The sequence below is a fragment of the Pseudorca crassidens genome, chromosome 10 (genome assembly GCF_039906515.1).
Source record: "Pseudorca crassidens isolate mPseCra1 chromosome 10, mPseCra1.hap1, whole genome shotgun sequence".
NCBI lineage: Eukaryota > Metazoa > Chordata > Mammalia > Artiodactyla > Delphinidae > Pseudorca > Pseudorca crassidens.
In genome coordinates this window covers 10,020,255-10,040,824 of record NC_090305.1, presented here as the reverse complement: position 1 = coordinate 10,040,824, position 20,570 = coordinate 10,020,255, and the positions used below count along the sequence as shown (strand labels likewise).

Sequence of the window (20,570 nt, the reverse complement as noted above, 5' to 3'; positions counted from 1 at the left end):
AGTAAGGTAGTCGCGAGATTCTCCAGACCAGGAATGAGTAGGGGGAGCAGGGAGACGGGTGCGGAAAATGGGCGGGGAGCTTGAGATTGACTTGCATCCCGTTACTTCACGCGTCTGGGTTGCAGAGTCTCCAACCCCACGGCGTCGGGGGCGGGGGTGGAGCTTCCGCGCAGGCTCTCGGCGCACGCGCACTCTCGGCACCGCCCCGTGGAGCGGAGCTGACGTCACGTCCGGCGGACGCCGCGGCTGCTGGGTATTATCTCCTGGGCGCGGGTGTTCAGCCGTCTCCCTCCGCCCGGCGGGCCTTGGGCGGTCGGCAGGTCCGCGCACCGGGTCGGGTTTCCGCTGCCTCCCTGGAGCACTTAGTCTGAACCCGGGTGTGGTTTCCACCACTAGAGGTGAAGCATAATAGGGAGAGTGGGACCTGGGGTCTTGGATCAGGGTGTGTTTACTTTTCCCGTCAGGTGGGCGCTGCTGGGCAGCAAGGAAACTTACTTTATTTCCTCCCGGAGGACGCGTTTGCTGTTGCATTGCAGTCAGAGGATGGTGTCCTTAGATGGCAGCCACCGAATCGCCTTGCAGCTGTTTGGATGCTGCTTTTAAATAAATCCCACCTTATTTAGTGTTTTAATGCTTTGGAATTCTGCTTTTAAAAAACGTTTGGTCCTAAGAGCTCAGTACCCTGTAGAATTCCTCAATCTAAACGAATTCTATTCTTTCCTGTGCCCGAAGCGTCTCAGTGAGGATCTTGTCAATAAGGAACACCTTGGCTGTCTAGAACTCAACCCTCCCCTAGCCCCTGGGGACATCTCGGAATTTCTAAAACCTGAGGGTTATACTCTGCACCGACGCTTTAAGCGTTTGGGGCAGGCAGTGGTATATTTTTTGGAAAATGCATTACATCCATTCTGTTCTTAAAACACAGACCTAATTTGACCTTTTCCTGACGACTTGCCTTCAGTCCTACTGAAGGTTATTGTGAAAGAACCAGAGAGACCAGCGAACTTTTTGAGTTCTGATGCCAGATTCTAAGTCATTATTTTGTCTCCAACTCTGTGATATCACTTGTCAACCGGCTACATTCCTGCCCCTCTTCTGGTTTATAATTTAATGTTTAATCTGTTGTGGGTTTTGAATTGACAATTACATTTGATAGAATTGTGTTTAAAGGAAAACTAAGTGAGGAACTTGGGTTTGTGGGGTTTTTTTTTACTCTTTTTATAACTCAGTTTTTTGTTTTACAAAATGCCCATTTTAGAAAAGACAGCTAAGCCAAAGAAAGAAAATTAAAATTATCTGGAATCCTGCCTAAAGATAACCATTGTTAACATTTCGGAATACTCTTAATTAAAATTTTTTTTAAACAGTCATCATGTATATTTGGTAATCCCTTTTGCATGACATTTTGTCTGTCTTCCTATTTCAGTAACTTTTTTCTTTGAACGTGTGTAACAGCTGCAGAATATACCATTGTGCTAGGTTCTCTCCTAATAGTGCTAAGGCATGAACCTTGTGCCATCTGTTACAGCAGCTCAGAGGACTTTTGTTTTATATCTTGGTTTTTGGCCAAGGTGCAAAGGTGAGGTGATGTTAGGGTGTGTAAAAGGGAAGGTTTAATACTGAGTCCTATGCAAGGGCAGGCCATTTATCATAGTGTATCAGATTCATGGAAAAGTTGGAGAAAATCATTCAATTTTTCATCAATTCTTCATTTGTTTTTAGGCTCACTCTTTTCTGCTCCCTATTCTGTCTCTCCAAGAATGAAACATGACTGAGGACTCCCAGAGAAACTTCCGTTCAGTATATTATGAAAAAGTGGGGTTTCGTGGAGTGGAAGAAAAGAAATCATTAGAAATTCTCCTAAAAGATGACTGTCTGGGTGAGTTTGATAAGTTAAATTTACCTTATTGGTTCTCAGTCATTCCCAGATCTTCTGAAATTAAATGTTACCTTTAAAGATGTCCAGAGGTATTGGTTACCTGCCGTATTTTTTTAATGATAGGATGGCAGCAGAATGGTATATTTTGGGAGAAGTTAAGGATTTTTCAAGTTTATATTTCACTGAGTCAGAGCCAGACCTTTTTGAAAGGCCTCTTTAGTAGTCAGTAATATTTTTTTCTCTTATTAGACCCATGTATTTTCTTTTCTCAATTTTCAGAGGTGTCATCATAGCTTCTGGGTAAATTTGCAGCAACCCTTGCCATGATTTTCTTTTATGGAAATACTGAAACTGCATTATATATTGACATTTTTATTCTAAGCCAGTCATAATAAGGCCTGTTCTATTGCTATAGAATAAACTGAGCCATAGTTAAAAACAGTAGTTTAAATGCATAGAGTGTTTTAAAGTTTCAAAAACATTTCCCACCTGACCTTTGATCCTCACTAGGCAGTCTGTATTTTAAGTATTCTAATTCTCACTTGACAAGTAGGGAAACTGAGGCCCAAGATGGTTGAATGTGGCTTACTGGTGAATGTGGGGATTTGCAGGCTGACTGTGCCACTCACCGGCGATGTAAACTTAAAGTCGCAAACTGCTCTGAGCTTCAGTTTCTGCATCTTTGAAACAATAACTACCCAACAGGCTTGCGATGTGGATAAATGAAATAAGTTCTATAAATAGTAACTACTGCTGATGTTATAGTGAATGTAGTAATATATGCAAAATGTATCTCCTACACCGTGAAACACGAATTGTTTTTAAATAGCTAGTTGGAAAAAAAAATACATAGCTAGTTGGAACACCTGGGCTGGCAGTCTACTGTTACCTTTCCTAGATTTGCTGATTATATAGCAGCCTGCCTCCGAAGAGATGTCTTACCATACTTTTGGTTTTCAGACATGAAATGCATCTTTACCTATTGTGATCAGCATGAAAAGCATCTAATCTTTTGTTTTTTCTTCTTCTTCCTCTAGATATTGAGAAACTTTGTACTTTTAGTCAGAGGTTCCCGCTCCCATCCATGTACCGTGCATTGGTCTGGAAGGTGCTTCTAGGTATGATTTCCAAGATTTGGAAACTTTATCTTCAAAAATATTGAATGATGGGATCACTGGCATCTTATCAGTCAGAAAAAGGATTTCTTTAGGCCTTTTACTGGGTGTACTGGGTCTAACCTCGGGAGCCGGAATCACCACTCACTTTGGAAGCCTGGAAGAAGGTGACCTTCAGAGGCAGTCCACTGCGTGTCACTCTTGAGTGTCCGGTGACATTAGAAGAGACAGTGATGCACCTTCCTGAGACAAGGTGTGGGAAGAGCATTGGGCCGGGAGAAAGGCAAACTGGTCTGGGCTTTACTGTCAGCTTAGTAACCTTCCAGAAGATGCCAGTAGGCCTCTTTTTTTTTTTTTTTCCTTTTTTTCTTTCATCTGTAAAATGAGGATATTGAGCTAAATTAACTCCTAGGGTTTAGCTCTGGATTTGTTAGTCTGTGACTCCCAGCTGTAGAGGTATAACTTCCTAAGGAGTGCTGTCAGAATCAAAAAAGGAATTGAAGAGTTTTTACTTCCTAGAAGCACAAATGAATAACTTACAGTGAAGAGTGGCTGAAGGAGAAGGAAAAACAGTCTCGCTCAGTTTCTGTGGAAGAAAACGTGTATTAGGTGCCCCAAGTGACTGGCAGTATGCCTTTTGAGCTAAGGATTTATTTTTTCTGTTATTGCTGAGCCTGCTGATGTAGAAAATACCCATCCATTACTACCCTCCTTTTCTTCCTTTAAAAAAAACAGAAGTTAGGATGATCCTAGAATTCCCTTATGAGGCAGGTATCAATGTTGCAATTTTACCAATGGGGAAAAAAGACTGAAGCGAAATAACTTGCCTGAAGCCTTATAGCCTGTGAGTGGCAGAGCTAGGATTTGAGCTCAGGTTTGTAGAGCCCATTTGAAGTTAGGCTAGATTTCTAGACCTTGTTTTCTTTCCAAGATGTACTATATTTTCAGGACCTGAAAAATCTGGAGTCCCGAATCTGATTGTGTAATGTGGAGCCAGCGAGGGCATGCAAGCCGTGCTAGAAAGCACTGTGCTTTGCCTTTTTTGTTGTGCCTCTTGCCAGCCTTTGTACACTTACTTTTCTAATAGGTCACCGTGCGGTTAAAATATAGAGAGTGTGTGAAAACGACCTCAGTTTTTCCCTGAGCATTTAAAAAATCTTAGTGTTTCCAGCGCCCATCAAAGTAAATGCCTTTTAGGTGGGAATGTCGATCATATTTATATCTGCTGAGAAAGACTGTGTGTCTTATTAACTGATAATGCCAGTGGGTTAGTGTGAGATGGACAGTTGTCCTTTGCAGCTGAGCGCCAAGGCCTGTCAGGCTGTCCATCACCTCCCTTCTTCGTGGCTTGCTTTATCAGGTGAGTCTCCCTTGTTTTTGCCATTAAAGGCACTCGAGGGACTTCCCTGGTGGCGCAGTGGTTAAGAATCCGCCTGCCAATGCAGGGGACACGGGTTTGAGCCCTGGTCTGGGAAGATCCCACATGCTTCAGGGCAACTAAGCCCGTGCGCCACAACTGCTGAGCCCGTATGCCACAGCTACTGAAGCCCGTGTGCCTAGAGCCCGTGCTCTGCAACAAGAAGCCACTGCAATGAGAAGCCCGCCCACCACAATGAAGAGTAGACCTCGCTCACCACAACTAGAGAAAGCCCACGCACAGCAATGAAGACCCAAGGCAGCCAAAAATTAATTTAAAATTTTTTAAAAAGGCACTCGAGATTTAGAGCTGCCACGCTATGTTGGGAGTTTGGTTCCAACATTAACCTCCCACCGTGTTAGTCTTCAGAGCTCATCCAAGTTACGTTTCCCAGAATGTTCTTTAGAATACTGGATCTGTGGTAGTTTGCACCAAAGAGAGAGCCATAGTCAAGTGTACTAGCTAATAACACTTACACTAGCTTAGTATGTGCCATGTACTTTTAGTGTTTTATGTATGTTAATTTGTTTAGTCAGCATTCCAGTTGTGTGAGATGGGTATTATTCTTCCCATTCTTCAGATGGAGAAACTAAGGCACAGGAAGATCAAGTAAGTTGCTGAGGGTCACCTGCTGGTTAACTGTAGAGCTAGACTTCAGACCCAGGAACTTTGACTCTGGAGCTTGGGCTACGATACAGTTTCGTGAAGTTTAATGAGGCTGGGGTAAATAAAGGAAGATGTTTTTCTTTATAGCAAAACTTAAAGCCTTAATTTCATTGTCACCACTCCCCAAATCTATTTGACTCTGGTACTCTTTTTCTCATGAAGACCCTTGGGGGTCATGTTCTGCCGAGAACATTTGGTGAAATGCTTACCCATGCCATTTCCTGCCTCTGGAAGATAAGGAAACAAGTCCCCGGAGAGACATTTGTGAGCATCTTGGTGTTAGCACCTCTGGGACTAGTTGACTGAAGGCCCATCCAGTGCTCTTTCCAGTGTGTTTTCTCCATGCCATTTGTTTGTATTTTAAAAAATGTGGTTCTTGCCCCAAAGTCTAATGAGTAGACATCATGTTTAAATATATTAATGAGCATAAAATGGCATTGAAATGTAATATAAGGTCACTTTGGCAGTGAAAATTAGAGATTTTTTTTCCTTCTAAAGAGACTTTAGGACTTTGAGCAAGTTTTAGTTGTTGGGGAAGAAAAGGATTTGACCACTTGGTGGTGGTTCTAAGATGAAGGGGGCTGTGTTGTCAGCTACAACTCCCTTAACAAAATACCACAGACTGGGTGGCTTAAATAACAATTTATATCCTCACTGTTCTGGAGGCTGGGAAGTCCAAGATCAAGGTGCTGGCCGATTTTGTTCCTGGTGAAGTATCACCTCCTGGTGTGCTGTGTCCTCACACGGCAGAGAGAGAAACCACACCAGCTCTGGTGGCTACTCCTTTTCTTACAAGGGCACTAGCCCTGTTGGATTAGGGCCCCACCTTATGACTTCTTTTAACCTTAATTACCTCCTAAAGGCCCTGTTGCCAAATAGAGTCACATTGGGGGTTAGGGCTTCAACATATGAATTGTGGAGGTTGGGGGATGGGAACAATTCCATATTAGGGGCCAAGCACAGCAACTGGAGATAGGCCTTTAGCAGCTAAGGGTGGCCCGAGGCTGACAGCCGTAAACTTGAATGACATCATTATTGTAACTGGTGTGATTTATCTTGAATTTATGTGGCACATTTATTCAAAGGCTTTATGGTGTTTCATTTCTCTTTAATATCAATGATGTAATTGCCATTTGATATTGATAGTATTTAAAATTTGATTTATAGTGTGAATTTCTAAAAGATAATCTATACGGTAACTAAATATTTGTGTGAGTTCTAGTCTAATTGTGGTAGGCAGCTTTGCACAGGATTCTCTTTCATAGAAGAGGAATTTGGATTCGTGCCTCAGTATTTTGCCCTTTTTTTTTTTTTTCCCCTGCCCCGGGTCTCTGTAGGCATCTTGCCTCCACACCATGAGTCCCATGCCCAGGTGATGATGTATCGCAAGGAGCAGTACTCTGATGTCCTTCACGCCCTGGAGGTCATTCGCTTTATCAGTGATGCCACCCCTCAGGTTGAAGTCTATCTCTACATGCATCGGCTGGAGTCTGGGAAGTTGCCTCGAAGCCCCTCCTTTGCACTGGTCAGTGGTGCTTTTGTCTGGCCCTTGGTTCAGCTTTAGACCTGCTCTGTCTGCCAGCCTTTGTTTGCGTTATGTTTCACCTTAGGAACTTTCAATGGCTCCTCTTTGTAGAATAAAAGCAACACATCTTTCCCAGACATTCATAGCCCTGTACATTTTGACCCAATCTCCCTGATGTTTTAAAATTTTGTTTTGAAGTAATTTCAAAGTTACAGAAAAGTTGCAAGAATACTATCAAGAAATCCCATATACCCTCTATCCCGGTTCCCTAGTCATTAACATTTTACTATGTTTGCCTTGTTATTTTTCCTATATATGTATACATATTTTTTTTCCCAAACCAGTTGAGAATAAGACGTAGATGCGGCATCCCGTTCCTTCAGATTCCTGCAGTGTATACTTGCTAAAGATGAGAACACTCCCCTAGGTGACCATAGTTCTGTCATCAACACCAAGAAGTTGACATTGATACAGTATTAACATCTAATCTTCAGACTCCATTCCCGTCTGACCAATTGTCCCAATAATGCCCTTTATCTAAACAATAAAAGTTGTGGTTCAGAACTTATCAAACTTTCAACTACTAGTTTTACCATTTGTTGACGATTAAAAAATTTTTTTTTCTGTTTTAATTCTTCATTTTAAGATAGTAGAAAAAAGTTGCATAAAGAGTTAAGTGTTCCCATATACCTTCACCTAGCATCCTCAGATGTTACATCTTAATTATACTCTGGTTACTTATCAAAACCAGAAAATTAGCAGTGATACAATACCATGAACTAATCTGTAGGTGTTATTGAAATTTTACTGACTGTCCCACCAATGTTCTTTTTCTGGTCCAGGATCCAATCTGGGATCATGCATTACGTTTACCATGTCTTAGTTGCCTTTAATCTGGAACAGTCCCTCAGTCTTCCTCTGTCTTTCATGACTGACAGTTTTGAAGAGTGCTGGCCAGTAGAACATTTCTCAATTTGGGTTTGTGTGTTTACTCATGATTAAAATCTAGTTTTGCGTTTCTGGCAGGAATTCCACAGAAATATGATACTTATTACTCTTGCTGCTAACTTTGATCACTTGGTTAAGGTGGTGTCTGCCAGGTTTCTTCAAGGTGAGGTTGCTGTTTTCCCTTTGTAATTAATAAGTAACTTGTGGGGAGGTACTTTGAAACTATGTAATTATCAATCCACTGACTCTGGCCTGAAACAATTTTTACTGTGCTGATTGCCAAATGGTGATCTTCTAACTCCTTCGTTCCTTCTGCATTTATTCGTTGACTTTTCTGTAAGGAAGAGTTTTCCCTTCTCCCTCATTTATGTATATCAGTATGAATTTATAGATTCCTCTTTTATTCAATGGCCTATAATTCATTACTACCATTATTTTGATGTTAAAATTGTCCCATATTTAGCCAGCGGGAGCCCCTTCAAGGTGACTTCTTTGTCTTTTATTTTTTTTATTTTTTATTTTTCTTGCAGTACGCGGGCCTCCCACTGTTGCGGCCTCTCCCGTTGCGGAGCACAGGCTCCGGACACGCAGGCCCAGCGGCCATGGCTCACGGGCCCAGCTGCTCCGCAGCACGTGGGATCTTCCCGGACCAGGGCACGAACCCGTGTCCCCTGCATCGGCAGGCGGGCTCTCAACCACTGTGCCACCAGGGAAGCCCTGTGACTTCTGTGTCTTTTTGACAAGTTCCCATCATTTTGAGCACTTTCTTACTTTCTGGCACAAAAAGATATTCCAGGCTCATTTTATACTTTCCCTACCCCTGGCTTGGAATCAGGCTTTTTTTTTTTTTTGGAGTACTATAGTTAGAAACCAGGAACAGGGTGCTAGGTATATTCATTGTCCCTGGTGTGTCATTGCCTCTAGGCCCTCTCAGCAGACAGCTAGGAAATATACACACACCTATATGTTTATATATCTATTTATTTCTATATTGAAGACCCTGAGTTAATGCCAGAAGTGCCAATTCCTTTCTAATATCACAAGTTCATTTTAGCCCTCACCCTTTTTATATTTGCAACTTCCTTCTCTGGCAGTGACAGTGAGGCTAATGGAAGCCTCTTCTTATTTGTATTTATTTCTTTGCTCGTTCCTCTGTCTGTGACCAACACGGCCGGCCACCTCTCTGGCCCTGGCCTGCAGACCACACAGGCCTTGTAGTCACTGGCTGCCTCCTTGGCCCTGACCCCTCCTTGGCCTCAGGCCCACAGGCTCCAGCCTGCTTTATAGATTTCACCTTTGACAAATCGCTCACTCTAGTTTCTTGGACTGCTTATTGTTTATAAAGGGAAGAGAGGGGGAGTGGAGGAGGGCAGGCAAAGTAATGACTATAGCTCTTGGGCTTTGGCTATTTTAATACAACTTGCAGTTCACTCTAAGCATTTTAACTTTTGGCTAAAACAGAGTGAATTGTTTGGAAGAGGGATTTGCCTGCAAACTGTGCTGTTCTGTAATTTTTTTGGTGGCTGTTGAAGATTGCAGTGTGCTAGCACAGCAGTTTGGACTTCGACTTGTGCTTTGTTTTTGAGGCTGCTTTGGGTCCCATGGGCAAATCTTAGGTCGTCCACTTTGATGAAGTTTATCAAGAGAGAACATTCCTGAAAATAGTTGGAACCCTCAAACTTTAAATTTTATTTCCCATCGGCAGAATGCAGTTAGCTGATAGTACTACACAAGTTCCTAAACTGTATATGAAGTTAGGTTAGATTATCCATTAGCTCAAGAGATCTAGATGGTAGGTTATCGTTTCCACCTCATCCCTGTTCAGCTTTCCAGGCTTGAGGTCCAGGCACCTGTACCGTGGCCTCAGGCTGACGTGCTGTCCAAGTTTTGTTCTGGGCTCAAGCCTCCTTGGTCACCAAGCCCTAGAAGCTGTATTTTCCTTAACTTTTAATGAGACTTGTGTGACAGTGCTCGGCACAGGGCTGGGCACATAGAAGCTGCCTTCAGCTGGAGGGCGCTGGTCCTCTTGGCTGTGTCTCAGAGTAACTGGGAGCAGCGCTGAGATGCCAGGTTCAGGAGCACCCAGCACAGCGCCAGGGCCGGGTGGGAGTCCACGAAAGGAGACTTTCTGCTGTTCCTGACATTTTGTAGAATGTTCATAAGTGGATAGGAGGCCTAAAATGCAATACTTCTGTTAAAATAGGTATTTTGGTTTTAACTTGGGACTTCTTAGGGGAGTAGAAGGAAACTTTTTAGTTTCTTTTCAATGTTTAAAACCTTTCAGCTGTTAAATCCTAGATGAAAATGTAAAGCTTTTGGTGTAAGATATGGTGTTAGAAAACAGGTTTTTCAAGTGGATTCCAGTTTTTATGAGATTTCTTTCAAAACTTACTTGAGGGTTTGCTTTCATGCTCTGAGTATTGACACAGGGTTTGAGAAATGCCATTCTTCAAAGTCCTAAAATTCTGATTCTAGGGTCATTTTTAGGTTTTTAGGTGCTTAAAGATAGAACAAAAATTTAAAGCTATGTATGAATGCTTTGAAATAAAATGCTTATTAGTCCTTTTGGGGTCATTTAATGTTTGCAAATTATTGACAGAGGTCTCCAGTTGTTTGCTGTTTATCACTTCTGTTTGAAAGGAATTCTCCTCCAGCGCAGAGAATACTCTTGGGTGTAGAGTCAGCCCTTGCTTAGGGTTTGTATTGACTCTTTGGCCTTAATGTTAGAAGTTGGAAAATCTCTGAACGTTCAGCTTGAAAGCTGAGTGTTCAGAAGCAGCGCTGACTCGGATTCCTCTGGTTACTCATCCTCATCTCCCCTTGGTCATCTTTTTAGTGAGGGACTGTGCTCTTTTGGTCCCACTTTGATTTATTGCAGGTCCTTCAGAATCTAGGGAGCAAGGCTTCATTATTATTAAAGAATTCTGTATTTCTCTCTTCTACCTCCCTCTTGAGAGTTATTATTAATCTTGCAGGAGCCAGAAGATGAAGTATTTCTTGCCATTGCTAAAGCCATGGAAGAGATGGTGGAAGATAGCATTGACTGTTACTGGCTCACCCGATGCTTTGTGAACCAACTGAATAACAAGTACCGGGATTTTCTACCCCAGCTGGTGAGGGATGATGTTATGGCTATTTTGGGGTGGGCGTGAGCAATGGTGATGGGGGTCCTCAGGAAATGACCCTTATCTCCTGGTGCTGCTACAATTATGCGTGGACCCTCTGTGGTGGGAATCAGCAGATACCTTCTGTAAAAGGCCAGATGGTAAATATTTCCAGCTTGGTGGGCTGGGTGTGTATGTCTCTGGTGCAAGCACACAGCTCTGCTGTTGTCACACAAAATACATACAAGCATGGTTGTGGCCGGATTTGGCCTCTGCAGGCTGTAGCTTGCCCACCCCCCGCTCTATGGTATTCCTTATCTTGATCCAGAATCCCCTGACTTTAGCTAGAATTACCGTCTGTACTAAGGTTTAAGTTTGGCTGTGTAGAATGGGAAGCCCAAGTAACAGAGGCTTTGTCTTCTCTCATGTAAGCAGAAGTCTGGAGGGGAGGCAGCCCAGGGCTGGTGCCACAGCCATTGTATGGCCAGGAACCCAGGCTCGTGTCCTCCTGTACTAGCCTTCTTAGGTGTGATCCTTCCCCTCGTGATCCCATGACAGATGCTGGAGTGACAGCCATGACGTCCCTGTTCTAGGCAGGAAGGGAAAAGCAAAGATGAAAGTAAAGGAGGAGAAGTGACAAGCCAGGCCAGCCTGTCACCCTTTAACAGACTTGCCTTCTGCATGACTATTGGCGGGCAGGGCTGTGTCACTAGACCACCCCAGTTTGCAGTGGAGCCTGGGAAATGTGGTCGGTTCGTTTTAGCTGGGCACACTGTGATCTCACATTAGAGTCGGGACTCTGTGAGGAAGGCAGCCGGTGGCCTGTACACTCTGACTTGGGAATCTGGCATCAGCACAAGCCAGGGGTCCTTTGACATTCTCTCTGCCCAGTGTTTTCCCTCATGTTATAAAAACGAGTCTTTTCTCTTAAATCATTGAATTGTTTTACTTGGAAATTCTGTAGAAAGCAGTAACCGTGTACAGGACGCAGGGTCAGGTGCGGGACACAGGTCAGCCAGGCCCTGGAGATCCATCCCTGCTGTGTCCGTTAGGGTGGTCGGCGAGACTCTTCGGCCCTCCGTTTCCCAGGGCACTGAACAGGAGTGTTTTTATGTACTTGCATTAAGTAAAATTTGATTTTAGAATTTTGAAATTTAATTCACTTAATTTCAATAAAAGCATGGCATTGGAGCATATGGAAATGAAATGTTAGCTGCCTGATTAAATCAAGAGGTGCGAACCATACTGATTCGCTTTTCTTATTATTGGAGTAAATGCAGTAGCATTTTGATAGTTTGTTTAAAAATTCATTATTTTTAATAACATAAGTAACAGATACATTCTCGAAGTATTAAGTAATCCAAATGAATCCAGTGTTGTCACAGACCTGCACCAGCGCCTCCCCTCCCCCACTTTCTAAGACGTGGGCATTGTCATCGGCTTGGTGTGTATTTGTCTAGACTATTCTATGTGCATTGGAATGGATGAGGTTGCGAGTGCATTCCCATGAACACGTGTGTGTGTATATGTATATAACATATATATATATAATTTTAAGATGTAAGTATTATCATACTGTTCATACGGCCCTACAATTCTTTTTAAAGATTAATGTCTGGGAGCTTTTCCATGTCAATACACATAGGTAGTTTTCAGTTCTGACTTCCTATTAGTACCACCTGTGAGCTCTTAAAAATGACCAAACCAATGAAATCAGAATCTTCAGAGGGGTGAGGCCCCAGAATTCTACTTTTTTAAAACTCCAAGTGATTCTGAAATGAGGCTAGGATTGAGAGTCGCTCATTTAGAACCACTTTAAAAAATTCTCATAGTATTTTCCGTTAAGAATTTGCCCCAATTTAATGTAAAGGCTCCATGCTGACAGTCCCACTCCGTGTACGTGATGTGTTCCCATGTGTGTATGTGTGCGTGTGTCTAGGGTGGGTTACCTATACAACAGATGCTCAATTGCAAGAGACATACTTAAATTTGTTAACTACCAGGTTACTTACCCAGAAGTTGTACCAGTTTTGCTTCCCCCCACAGTTTATGAGATTTCCTGTTTTCCACCCCATTGCCAGTACTTGATAGTATCACTCTCTTAAAATTTTTCCAATCTGATAGTGAAATGGTAGCCCATTTTAATTTCCATTGCCTCATTTTTGAGTGAAGTTAAGCAGCTTTGGGTATGTTTATTGGTCATCATATTTGTCTACCTTTCTATTTTGTTTCCGTCTTTCCTTTTTTTTCGGTGAGAGTTATTGCTATATGCTGGATGCTGGATATTCTTTGTTAAATAAGTTAAATATTTTTTCTGAAAATATTTCTCCCTGTTGTATAAAGATGTAAAGGTTTGATACCATTGGATTTATCGGTATTTCTTTTGCTGTTTTGTATCTCAGTTAGAAAGCCCTTTCTAATCCCAAGATTTAAAAACGAGTTTTTAAAAAGCTTCTAACTTTTAAAAATATTTGAACATTTAAAAATTTAGTTCTTTAATTGGTGAAGGACTTACCTTTGTGACTGGCATCAGACGCAGACGTGACTGTTTCTTTTGTGGTTATAACTGCAGCACAGCTTCAGCCAGCACCCCACCGCCCTCTTCCTCCTCGCTCTGGTCAACAGTTTGAGAACATGATTCATGCCAACCAAGACTAAATTTGCTTTGCTGATGAATTATTTCATCTTAACACATCTGTTTTTACAAATGAGGACACTGAAGCACAGAGCAGTTAAGTAACTTGTCCAAGGCCACACAGTTAATAAGCAGTAGAACTACCACTTACGCTGTTGGTCAGTTCATTCTTTTCTTCACAGATTTGTAACGCCCTCTTTATAATGTACTAGGTTTATATATATATTTATCTCTTTCTGGGCTCCTTTTTTTTTTCTATCAAGGTATTTGTCTGTTTCCTGGCCAGTACCATATGACTTACCTTAACTTCCTAGCATATTTTCATAGCTGGTAGGGAAATTTCCCTCTTATTCTTTTTCAAAAATGCCTTGAGCTTGCTTTTTTTTTTAAAGAAATGCATTTTAGAATCGGCAAGATACTTAATGTCCCTATGTCCCCTGAACCTTAATTTCCCCATCTTCAGAAAAGGGGGTTTATTTTCGCATGTACATTATAGTGCCTAGCACATAGGTTTTTTATAGTTGCAAATTTTTTTTTAAGGTTCAGAATGTGTAAGAAAAGCTAAATTTCCTTTGTGTTGCTATTTGATTTCGCCATCAAGTGACTTAAACTTTTTTTTTGTGTGTGACTTAAACTTTTAAAGTCAAGTTTTAAAAAAAGTTGTCTTTAGTTAAACCTTGTTTAGTCCTGCTTAAAATTTTTTATTGTTGTATACTAGATCTCTTCTGCCCAGCTTTTTGTTAGTTTCTAAAATCTTGTCTGTCATCTTTTCCAATTTTTGTGGTTTTACCAAATTTGTTATCACAGAGCATAGGTTGTTTCATAATCCTGGGGAAATGTGCACATGATAGACGGTGACGGGCTTTTGACATCCAAAGAAAAGAATATTTCTGGTGATGATGCCTCTATGTTGTAGTGTTCTGATCTATAGGATTACATCACAGCTTTCCTCTCCATACAAGCTTTTGGAAATTCTCTTTGATGAGGCCTCTGATTGCCAAGGAGAGTAGAGGCCAGCTTCAGTGGTGTGACATGGAAGGTCTCTGTTGTTCTCTTCAGATCAGACTGCCTTTAAGCCATCTCAGTCTTAACTGTGTTTAGTCATTAAAGTAAGTGACTTTTCTTTCCTTGCCATTGATATAATTTTTAAAAGCTGTCCTAAAGAGAGGGTTTTTTTCTTTTAATGAACACTATTAGCAGCCTCTTCTTAAGTTTAATATAAATTCCTCTCAAGGTGGTTAAATCTCTTGCCAGGTTTTGCCTTCTGTTGAGGTATGCTTTATTTCCTTAAAAGTAAGTATATGAGAGTCATGGAAATATTGGAAATAACCTAAATGTTTTACAGTAAAATATAAATAAAATCATCACATCTACCATTTCTGCTATTTGCTGTGTCCTAAAAATTTCAGGCAGTATAAATGTCATCTTCCACTAAAAAGAAAAAAAAAGCACACATGGATATGTATTTATATTCACCCTCTTAGATTTAGCAGTAGTATCTGATACACGTTTTTCTTCACCCTGCTTTATTTTTTTTTTTTAACCTAATATATGCTGGGGATTATGCCATGAGCAGTATATAGAGACATTCCTTATTCCTTTTCACAGCTGCATACCACTCCATCCTAGTTTATTCAACCCATCCTCCATTGTTGGCTAATTGAGATGTTTCCAGTCTCTTGCTGTTATAACAGGTGAATAGCTTTGTGCATGTATCTTTTTGTATATTTGCCAGTATATATGGGGGATAGATTTCCTAGAAATGAATTGACCTAGATCAAGGGGTAAAGGCATATGTTACTCAGCTAGGTTTTTTTCAAATTCCTCTTTGTAGAGCTCATACCCTTTTGCGTACTCATGATCAACAGATGAGAACACCAGTTTCCCTATAGCCTCGCCAACCTGGTATGTGTTCTTGCCAGCATGATCGGTGAGAAAGGATACCTTACTATAGTTTCAGGTTGCATTTCTTTTATTATAGCCAGGTTGAGCATCTTTTCATATGGGTTAGAGCCATGTGCATTTTTTTCCTATAGAGGTTTTGGCCTTTTCCTTTTTTAGAAGCTCTCTTTATTTAGGGATATTTATCCTTTAAGCTGGACCAGATATCAATTTGTGGCCCTCTTTGTCTGGCCAAGTCCCATCCCTTCTTCGTGGGCCAGCTGAAACGTCAGCTGTCCTGGGAAACTCTTTCTGGCTTCTTAAGTTTATAGGTTAGGATTCCCACCTGGATGTACCCATCGTCTCTGCTTATTCCCATCATAGCATCTCTGCCTTCAAGGAGCTTCCAACCTGGTTGAGAGAGCGGCAAAGAGCTAACTATAACACACTATAATAAAGCTATCTTGCTTTTTACTCCCTTCCCTATATATGTAGCAGTGTCTGGCTACGGTGGACATTGTAAAGGTTATGAATTGCCTCTTTGGCAGAAGTACAGTGGTGCAGATATTTAGTTAAGAAAAAAAAATTGCATTTGGCCAGGTGATATGGGATCTGGTTGTGCCCTTCTGGTTAGAGAGTACAGACTTGAGGGTTTGACCTTAGGATCTGTGCTTTGCCAGAGAACCCTGTAAATACAGCAGACCCGTCTGGGAGCCGGCTTTGTTAGCTCCCACCCCAGTCTTCTAGTGCTGGCTGCTGTGTAACCGTACATGGGAGAGGCTGCCAGACGGAACCCTGGAGCATTGTCCCCCTGTGTTATTCCTGTACCTCTCCGGAATTCTTGTGCACATCTTGCTGGGGACAGAGCTACCCCTGTTGTAGCTGCCAAGTGCAGAGTGTGCTCCACGTGGGTCAGCGTAGGTGGCATCAGTGACTGCTGGGCCTTTTCATCTCCATTCTTCCTAGTTCCCTGTCCCCGCTTTAGTCCCGCTCTGTTTCTTGGGTCTTAACCCTTGTCCTTTCCCTGAACGTATAACCTGCTGCCCTAGAGCAGCCAGAACGCGGGCCTTTCTTAGCTCCCCAGAGCAACTGAGTTTTGGTTTGGACTTTTGTCTTAGGTTGTCGAATCTGGCTAGCACAATTGGGACTAACTAGGGTGACTAACGGTTCCTTTTAGCCTGGGACTGTCCCAGGAAACCCCTTAGTCCTGGACGCTTGGTTCCTCTGGTTAGTTCTGACCTGGGAAACTGCTGCTTCACCAGTGACTTAAATGCGCCTGAAGCTTTGTCTTCTAGCATTTCCTGCGTTCAGCATGTAAACTTTTCCATCACAGGCTGTAAGATCAGGTAACATTATGTCACAGGAACTGAGTAATCTCTTCCTGTTTAATCATTAGCCAAAGGCTTTTGAACAATACTTGAACCTGGAAGATAGCCGACTGCTGAGTCATCTGAAGACGAGTTCTGCAGTGTCCAAACTTCCCTATGATCTCTGGTTCAAGAGATGTTTCGCTGGCTGCTTGCCTGAATCCAGCTTACAGAGGCAAGTATTTCTTTCAAATACGGACTGCAGGCTCAGAGGCAGAAAAATCCTGTGTTCTTTTTTTTTTTTTTTAACGTGATCATCTTGGAATATGAATTTGCTTTAGAACAATACAATAATTTGATGCTGACTTCTCCAGCAGCTAACATAACAACACACGATTCTGCTTATTATATATAAAGTTAGAAACATTAGAAATATCTCATTAATATAAATATTAAAAATGTTACAACATACAGTTAGAGAAATTGAAGGCCCTCAATGTGTTCGATGCTGTTCAGTATTCCCGTGTGAAAGAGTCTCTAGGGGTATATGTGGCCTTTTCCAGAAATGGAGCAGGTCCTAGAGAAAATGTGTATTTCGAAAGTAGCTGAAGGCAGTGAGAGGCTTGAGACTCAAACTCAGCTCTTCCATCAACTTCAGACGTGTTACGGGTATTTCGGTGCCTGGATCACCCCATCCACAGCTTTGCCGTTGAGAAAGGTAAATGTACAGAGGACGTTACAAGACAATGCATTTGGCATGTATAGAATAATACCAACTGTAAGAGTTTACAGGAGTTATCAGAATAGTTATTTTAGAGTATATTCAGTTGGCTCCCGTTGGCTCCTTAATTAAGGAATTTAAACCACTGGAAAATGAAATCGAATTTATCATTCATTTGCTGCTTTTGTTGTTCCTTACCGTGTAATGATTATATGAACATTACAAAATGTTAGTAAAATCTAAGCTTTGGTTTAGGACTTTCCTGCCCGAAAATGTCAGTTTCGAAACATTAGGGAATTGGCATACTGGTCAGTTCCTAGCAGAGCAAATATTGATACTTTCTAGCCACGGTTCCTTCTTTCCTTCCACTGCTGATTGCGTCTGAAATAGATTTCAAACGGCTGATCTGTGTTGTTTTCCTTGGTGATGATTTCTTCGTAGCTCTTCTCTGAAGCTCATGAACTCAGCCCTCTGTATCCGCAGATGCGCATCTGCAGATTCAGCTGATCCTGTGCTGTGTTTATAATTTGTGGTTGGTTGACTCCTTGGATGTGGAATCTGCAGATATAGAAGGCTGACTGTACCACCTCATTTTACACAAGGGACTTGAGCCTCCACGGATCTTGGTATCCACAGCAAGTGAGTCCTGGAACCAATTCCCTGGGGATACTGAGGGACGACGGTACTTAAAAGAAAATGTAATTTGATTTAATTTTGAAATTTGAGCTGTTTAGATAAACATAAACGTCAAACTCGTAATTTGATTATATCTTTATTTTGCAGGGTTTGGGATAAAGTCATAAGTGGATCCTGTAAGATACTAGTTTTTGTAGCTGTGGAAATTCTCTTAACCTTTAAAATAAAAGTAATGGCACTGAACGGTGCAGAGAAGATAACAAAGTTTCTGGAAAATGTAAGTGTACTTTGTTTTGTTTTAATTTTGAATCTAGAAGGGAAGTCAGTTTAGCAAGCCAGATTTTTCTATTGCATTAAATTATTTCAGAGACATAGTATACTTTTACATCATAAGAAACAATTTTCCCCGGGAAGTTTCAAGTTGGTCTGTGGATGTAGTGCTGTCCTTTGGGGTCAGTGGTCTGCGCAGCAAGTCTCCATGAGTGTATGCGCCTGGGACTGGAGTCTCATCCCCTGATGTGACCCCTAGGAGGTTTGTCAAGAAGAGGGCGAGGTGAGATCTTTACTTTAGGGTGGCTGGTCTTTGTTGCTGGAAAAGGAAACCTGATGCTCTGAGGGATTTTGTAAGTCCTTTCATTTCTGCTGCTGTCTCTGGTAGAGTCCCGGTTGGATTTGTTAATGTGCTGAAATGTAAACTTAGAGCATGTTGGAGAGGGTCAAAAGCAATCTGTTTTTCCCCGTCTTTGTATCTTAGAATACCCTTAACCAGGCAAGAAGAGGTGGAAGTAAAGAGACTTAGGTGTGAATGAATGTCACTGGACCCCAAATCTATATATTTTAATCAGTCAACGTTAACAGTTGAACAGTGGCCCAGTAAATAAGTACTAAGTGAAGGTATGTTGGATCAAAGAACCGTCATCGTTGTAATAATTAGTGGCTCACAGTGCCAGGGCCACTGCTAAGTATTTTTTGTGAATTATGTCATGTAACCCGGTAAAGAGCCCTGTGAATTGCGGCTATCATTTGCCTCATTTTAGAGACGGAGATCTGAACCCAGGGAGCTCAGATAACCTGCCCAGGAGTCCACAAGTAGTGGGCAGTGCAGGATTCGACCCTAGGCGGTATGACACGACTGCTCCTTGCTGCGGCCTCAGGTGGCGCATGAAACAGATCCTGGCACTAGCCTCCTGTGCGATCACTTTCTGAAAAATGCTGAAAACTCCAGTGGAAATGAGATTTGTACCAGAGTGAAAATGAGGGAGATACTGAAGTCGGAAACACATTTCAGAGATTGGTTTGCTTGTTTACAGATCCCCCAGGACAGCTCGGATGCGATTGTGAGCAAGGCCATCGACTTATGGCACAAACACTGCGGGACCCCGGTCCACTCCGCCTGAACATTCCTGACTTTGTGGACAGTCTGCCAGGCCTGCCCAGAGGGCTTTTTTGGGACATGATCTACTAAACTGATAATAGGGTTCTCACTTTGGTACTCAAAGTGTAATTGTTTTCCCAGCAAAATTTATTTAAGATACCTGGAGTCACTGTGTTGTGGAATGGCATCTTCTGATTACACAGAACTACAGAGTTCAACTCTGAATAGCATTTAAAAAAAAATATTTTATTGAAGTATATAGGTGATTTACAATGTGTTAATTTCTGTACAGCAAAATGATTCAGTTATACATACATATACATTCTTTTTCATATTCCTTTCCGTTATGGTTGATCACAGGGTATTGAATATAGTCCCCTGTGCTTATACAATAGGAACTTGTTCTGAACAGCATTTTGAAAGCGTTGTTTGAAAATAGCTCCCAGCTTGTACAGCAGTTGAGTCAGGGTGGGTGGGTGCTTCAGGAAGCAGGGTGTAACCAAGCTTGCCCTGCTCCTCTCTACTTAGCACCAAGCTAGTTACTTTCTAAGGTCTATTTCTGGAATGACAAACAGCTTCCTTACGTTGACAACTCAGAATCGGCTTTTGTTGATACAGTACCTGTTGAAATCTAAGCAGACTTTCTAAATCTTCTGAAATCTAAATCTGTTTTCTGAGACTTTGTCTTGCTAAATAGGTTTAAATAAAGGCCTTACATTTTTTTTTTCTCTTTGTGCCAGTTGGAGTGAAATATTACTGAACAAAATGTGTCTAAATTTACCTGCTAAGAGAGGACTTGTTTATTTTGCTGGACTCATGCTTTTTCTTGATGGGCCGTTAAATGTTGGGTGAGCATCTGGGGAGGACTCTGCCACCCGGAATAGGAATGGGTGAAAGGGCAGGTTCAGGTTAATATCTAATGCCCCCCCACCCCCACCCCCGGCCATGTCGTCCCCTGATGGTAACTATTGGTTGAACAGTTGCAGGCTTTGAGCTGGGCGAGTGAGACGGGGCCCTTTGTTTGAAACTGATTCATGCACCTGTCAGACCTGCAGGAGCCCGAGTGGTGAGTTGGATTCTCCACGCCCCCATCCCTCTGCCCAAAAAAGAGGAGACATGGAATTATGGAGCTCTCACTCCTGAGAGTTCAGTCCCTGCCTAATGTGGAAAATAGCTGTAGAGAGAGTTCAGCGCACACGGAGTTGTTGAAACCAGCTGGCCCATGTGTAAAGTAACATATCCAAGAGTATTTAATTTTTTTTAATCAAAAATACACTCATAAGAAAACTTCTTAAAGCAAACTGTGCTTACAGTTAATACTTTACATTTATCCAGTGATCGCCTCTGCCCCGAAGAACTTT

General features: G+C 42.0%; 1 protein-coding gene across 4 annotated transcripts; it reads left to right on the top strand.

Moving 5' to 3' along the window:
• Positions 1-216: 216 nt before the first annotated feature.
• TBC1D7 (TBC1 domain family member 7) lies at positions 217-19,937 on the top strand. 4 transcript variants are annotated; one of them, XM_067752021.1, is made up of 8 exons: positions 217-320; positions 1,723-1,879; positions 2,917-2,997; positions 6,415-6,602; positions 10,526-10,663; positions 16,567-16,712; positions 17,982-18,111; positions 19,145-19,937. In XM_067752021.1, exons 2-8 carry the CDS (start codon positions 1,768-1,770, stop codon positions 19,229-19,231), a joined length of 882 nt encoding a protein of 293 aa, XP_067608122.1. In that variant the 5' UTR covers positions 217-320; positions 1,723-1,767; the 3' UTR covers positions 19,232-19,937. The 4 variants fall into 4 exon arrangements, with proteins under 4 accessions (XP_067608122.1, XP_067608124.1, XP_067608123.1 ...); XM_067752023.1 differs by having other exon boundaries at positions 232-320; positions 1,760-1,879; XM_067752022.1 differs by having other exon boundaries at positions 232-398; positions 1,760-1,879.
• Positions 19,938-20,570: the final 633 nt, after the last annotated feature.